Genomic DNA, 6,000 nt, shown 5'->3' with positions numbered 1-6,000 from the left:
GATAGGCGTCATTTGAAGGATCAAGCTCGACGAAAATGGTTCACATTAGTGAATACTAATGCCATCTCTTAGAATTTTCAGGTACTTATCAGACTGCCTAGTGCATACATACATACATACACATACATACACACATATGCATACATACATACATATACATACATATGCATGCATACATAAACACATAAATACATACATACGTCCATACATACATGGAGATTTCAATAATTTTCCAAATATTTCACAAAGATTTAAAATATTTCGTAAAAATTTCGGATATATTTCAAAGATTTTACATAGATTTAAATGATTTTCCAAAGATTTCAATCATTTAAAAAATATGATCAAATATTTATAAATATTTTAAATATTTCGCAAAGATTTACAAAGCTTTTACAGAGATTTCAGTGATTTCCCACATACATCATACATATTTTAAACGTTTCGCAAAGATTTTGGATAGATTTAAAAGATATTACAGACATCAACGATTTCCCAAAGATTTCAAAATTAAAAAATGTTTAAAAATATTTTATAAAGATTTTAATGCTTTACCAAAGGTTACAAATATTTCATAAAGATTTCGGATATACTTAAAAGATTTCACAAAGATTTAAATGATTTTTAAAAAATTTTAATCATTTCGAAAATATTATTCAATATTTATAAAACATTTGAAATTCTTCGCAAAAATTTCGGATACATTTAAAAGATTTTACGGACTTCAATGTTTTCCCAAAGATTTCAAAGATTTAACAAGGATTTCAATGACTTACCAAATATTTCAAAGATTTCAATATCTTGCTAAAGATTTCAATTCACAAATACATCAATTATTTCACAAAGATATAAACAAAGACTCTAAATTCCTTCAATTTCTTGTATTTCTCCTATTTCCGAAATTTCTTGAATTCCGTACATGCTCTGCAATCCCTGAAGTCTTTGAATTTTCTCCCGAATTCCTTGAATATTCTGAATATCTGAAATCCCTGAATTCCTTGAAATCTCTGAATTCCTTGAATCTCTTAATTCCTCGAAATCTCTGAATTCCTTGAATTTCCGCAATGATCTGAAATTCTATGAATTTCCTTCAATCAGAAAAGTCTGAATTCCCTGCAATTCTCAAAACCATAGAAATTCCTCAGTCCTGAAAATCCATCAATTTCTCGAATTCTCGTAAATCATTGGTTTCACTGAATTCCCTGAAATCCTTAGAGTTTCTGAATATTCTTTTTTTCATTTACCGAATTCTTGAAATTCTTTCTCTGATTTTTCTGCAATCCTTGAATTCCTGGAATATCCATAAATCCCTGAATATTCAGAATTTCTTGAATTCTATGAATTCCTGTAAATCCCAGAATTCCTTAAATTCTCGGAAATCTTGGATTTCTTTGAATTTCATGAATATCTTAAATTTCCTAAGTTCTTTAAATAGTCAGAATTTCTGAAATCCTTTGAATTTTCTGAATTCCTTGAATTCTCTAAATGCTCTGAAATTCGTTGAATTCCTTGAATCCCTTAAATAATGATTGTATTCCAGAAATATACCGAATTCACTAAATGTCCTGCATTCCTGGAATATTCTTAATCCCGGCAATATTCGAACTTCCATGCATTTTCAAAATTCGAGAAAATCTCACTGAAATCCTTGAATATTTTAAACTCTAAGAATATCCAGAATTTCTTAAATTCTTGAAAATAGTAGATTTCACTGAATTTCCCGGAATGTTCGAATATTCTAAACTTCTGAAATTCTTTGTACTCTCTAAATTCCTTGAATTTCCTAAATACTCTTGAACCCCTGAAATTTTCCGAATATCCTGCAATCCTTAAATTCCTGGAATTTATTGAAGTCCTTGAATATTCGGAAAACCTTGATTTTTCTGAATTTACCGAAAACCTTGAATATTCTAAATTTCCTGAATTCTCGGAATATTATGAATTCCTGAAATTCTTTAAATTCTATGGAATTCCATAAACGCTCTGCAATCGCTCAAATTACCGACATGTTCTGCAATCCTTGAATTGTTGTAATACGCTGAATTCCTTAAATATTGGGAATTCTTTGAATCCACTTCATCGCAGAAAGTCCAAGCAATCCTTAAATTGCCGGAAAACCTTGATTTCGCTTGAATTTTTTGAAAACCTTGAATATTCTAATTTTCTGAAATGATTTGAATTCCTTGGAATAATCGAAATTTCGCATAAATTCGCAAAATCCCTGAAAATCTTTGAAATCCGTGAATATCCTAAATGTCTAGAATATTCGGCATTCCCTGAAGCCTCTGAAATCCTATAATTTTTTGAATTCCTGAAACCTCTTGAATGCCATAAATTTCCTGAAATATTCTGAATTTTTTGAATTCAGAACATTTTCTGAATTCTCGGAAATACCTGAATTTCTTCAATTATTCTGAATTCCTATGAATTCTTTGCATTATTCTGAAGTCCTTGGAATACAGGAAATACCCCGAAAATAAGAAATTCAGCTAGTTCCACAAATTTAAGGAATTCTAATGACTTTAAAGTAATACATAAAGGTCTGCCTAGATAATTCGTATATTTTAATATAGAGAAAATATGTTTGTCGAAATAAATCATGATTTATATATTAAGAATTGATCAATCAAAATTGCTGTGTTTTTGTGATAAATCAATGACGCAATTCGAATTGGAATTTCGATCAACTCAGCGCGCATGCGCGAGAAATCACGATTCGATTAGATTCGATTATCGCCAGCTTCAAGTCGCTTTCTGCAACGTTCTTGCAAAATTGTCTTGCGGTGGGGCCAAATCTTGCAAAAATGATAGATTTACGCGATAAAAATGATCAAAACAAGGAAACGTCGAAAAATAAGCAAGAGGACCTTTCAAAAATACCAGGTAAGTAAAAATTATAAGTAATCTTCCTTGATAGTTGCAAAAAAAAATCCCAGGTATGATCGATTCTAACCTATATTTGAGTTTCTTTGGCTGAACTAATAAATCGAACTTCTTTAGTCGAATATGAAGAATTATGTAACTTCTTGTGTCTCTTGATAAATAATAATCGTCAAGTTACGTCTAATTTGATTAAAAATGCCTTCAATAAATTTCTGGAGACATTTTAAGGTGCTGGTCGGATGAGTACAAAAAAATCTAGTTCGTGAACAATGTTGGAACACGTGTACGGAAGATAGCGAAAATGACGTGATATTCTTTAGAAAGTACTTTGTTCGGAATCGTTGTAATGATAGAAAAATTTAAATTTCTACAATGCTGAAATTAAGAGTTTAGGAAAAAGTGAGGTTACGTGGCGTTTCAGTGTCTTATGTCTGTATTTTGTTTACTCAGAACTTCAGATATTTTGTTTATTTACAAGATTTCTAAAATTTTAACGTCATTTACTATAAATAAAGTTTGATCCATCAAATAATTCAATTGATTAATATAATTCGAAGACTTAAAAACTCTAATTTTTAAAAATTAAACAAATGAATCTTCAATTGACAGCTACAAATTAAAGTATAAAAAGTCGCACTCATCTTCTTAAAAAGTGTTTTTTACGTTAATTTACCTTGGTAATTATCTGTATTGGTTTTTAAATTAAGTTTAATTTACACAGTTAACGCTTTTCGATTTTGCGGTCCATGGCCTCAATTACTGGCGATATAAATAATGAGGGGCTTTTTGCAAGTGATCAGACTTTTCACCTTCCACAGGATAAAGGTTAGGTTAGAGATTCATAAAGATTCCCTCGGATTTTAAAGATTTCGTTCAATTTTGAAGAGCTGTCAAATACTTCAAGGGATCTCTTAAAATTTTTAAATATTTCAAGGGATTTTAATCGATTTTTTGAAATTTTATGGTATTTCTACGGATTTTAAAGGATGATAAGGGATTACATTTTTTTTAAGATTTGAAGTTATGTGAAAAAATGGTTTATTTTTTCAACTCTATATTTATTGGACTTATGTAATACGAAATATTAAATTAGTCAATATTTCTTAGTTGCAGAAATTTTCAAATTCATAAAGTATATTAAAAATTAATATATAGGTATAAGTGGTGACATAAATTTACCAAATAAAAAATATCTTGAAAAAGCGATGAAACAAAAGTCCTACTTGTGTAAAAATATACATATATTAAGTGCTGAAAAGTTTAATTTATTATTACATATAGAACATTTTTAAATGGTTTATTCAGTAACCTGAATTTTATTTCAAACATTAAAACAAACTAAAAATCTTTTTATTTTGTACATTGTAATTTAAAATTAATTTAATATAAAAATAATATTTAAAGGTTTCAAAGAAACTTTTTATATTATTCTTAGATTCTTCAATTTAATTAGTAGAACTTTTTTCAGGAATCAACTAAAAAATAAGAAAAATCTCTTTGGCATTAGAAAAAATGACCCAAATTTGTTGAGCTAAAACTTTCTAGTTTTTAACAATCTATCCAAATACATAGCTAATAATGCATAACTTTTATTTTAATTTGAATTAAAAACAAAAACTGTAATATTTTCAACATTACGCTTTTATCTCAGCTAAAAAAAGGATCAAGGTCAAAATTCTGCATTTAAAAAATATTGAGACTTCTTGTAGAAGATTTATATATCCCCGTTTAGAGGAAAAATATAACAATTAATATATTTTTATTGTTTTAATGTTTAATTCATCATTCCTTATGGAAATTATGAAATAGTTTATCCAGTAATATGAATTTTCGTTTGAGTAAGTTAAAAAACTTGTTCTTTTAAAAGATTTAAAGAAAATTTTCACAGAAAGAAAAATTAAAAATCCGGAATTTACAGGGTAATATTTAAATGGTGTAGTTCTTGTTCGAATTTTCCTGTGAATGGATATGTTGTCCCTAGGCTCTTATCCTTAATATAAGGATTTGATTAAATTTGCAAATATTTTCGCTATTCATGAATAGCAAATAAAAAAAACTTTTTTTAAAAATTAAACTACAATTTGTTGAAAGTGGAAACACATAGTTAAAAATTCATTTTTTTTTGTTAAAAAATTTATACTTTGTTCAAATTTCTTGCTTTAGCAAATTGTTTTCAACTGTGAAGTTAAATATTCTATTATTGATTGAATATTTATATTCTTCAGTTGCAGTTAAAAATTATTTTTTTAATAAAAAATTTAACTATTAGGTTGAATATTCCTTCAAAATTTGTTTAAAAAATCATGTCTTCGAAAATTTAACAATTCAGTTGCAGATACATATTTTTTTAGTTTTAAAATTTGGTTGGAAAATATGTAATGTATTTTGGTCAAAATTGTTTTAGAATTTTAAATTTGGTTCAAAATATATGTATTTTGTTAAACATTGATCTTTTATACTAGAATATAATTTTTTAATTTAAAAATTAATTTCTATGGTCGCAATTTAGTTGTTTTTATTGCAAATTATTTTTTTCAAGTGAAACTTTAAATATTCAATTTTGTTCGAAAACTGATCTTTTTCGATAGACTTTAATTCTTTTCGGGTGAAATGTTATCTTTTTGGTTAAAAATTTGTCTTTTTTTGTAGAAAATTCATCTTATGGCTCAAAAATTGAACTGTTGGGTTACAAATTTTACTATTCTGTTGAAGATTCTTTTTTTTAAGTTAATTTTTTTACTAAAAGCGTATTCATCTTTTTGCTTGAAAATTAAACAATTTGTTAGCAATTTATCTTTCTGTTTCCTGAAAAATCTTCATGAGTTGAAAATTCAACTCATGTTGAAAAAACGCCTTTTTGTAGAATTCAACTGTTTTTTTTTTAAATTAAAATTTTGTATGGTTGAAACATCAAATATTACTTTTTTTTCATTCAGAAATTATATTTTTTTGAAAAAAATTCAATTACTTCGTTTAAAGTTAAGCTCTTTTATTAAAAATGAATTTTTCTATTTCAGTTGTAACCATTTTTTTTTAAATTTTCGTTCTTAAAAATTATAATTTTTTTTAACATTTGGTTTAAAATGTAACTATGAAAATTAAAGATTCATTATTTTA

General features: G+C 26.6%; 1 protein-coding gene across 3 annotated transcripts in view; it reads left to right on the top strand.

Moving 5' to 3' along the window:
• The first annotated feature begins 2,741 nt into the window (after nt 1-2,741).
• The window catches only part of LOC117178752 (mitochondrial import inner membrane translocase subunit Tim23), a 30,313-nt gene continuing 27,054 nt past the window's right edge, over nt 2,742-6,000 (top strand). For 2 of the 3 annotated variants that reach the window (XM_033370192.1, XM_033370194.1), the window contains exon 1: nt 2,742-2,883. In XM_033370192.1, the coding sequence (XP_033226083.1) occupies nt 2,805-2,883 (79 nt within the window). In that variant the 5' untranslated portion in view covers nt 2,742-2,804. Of the gene's footprint in view, nt 2,884-3,579; nt 3,709-6,000 lie in introns of those variants that run through there. The other variant, XM_033370193.1, reaches the window with a different exon arrangement.

The sequence above is a fragment of the Belonocnema kinseyi genome, chromosome 8, assembly GCF_010883055.1.
Source record: "Belonocnema kinseyi isolate 2016_QV_RU_SX_M_011 chromosome 8, B_treatae_v1, whole genome shotgun sequence".
Taxonomy (NCBI): domain Eukaryota; kingdom Metazoa; phylum Arthropoda; class Insecta; order Hymenoptera; family Cynipidae; genus Belonocnema; species Belonocnema kinseyi.
The sequence above is the reverse complement of the archived record's forward strand: the minus strand, read 5'-3'. Positions and strand labels throughout refer to the sequence as shown.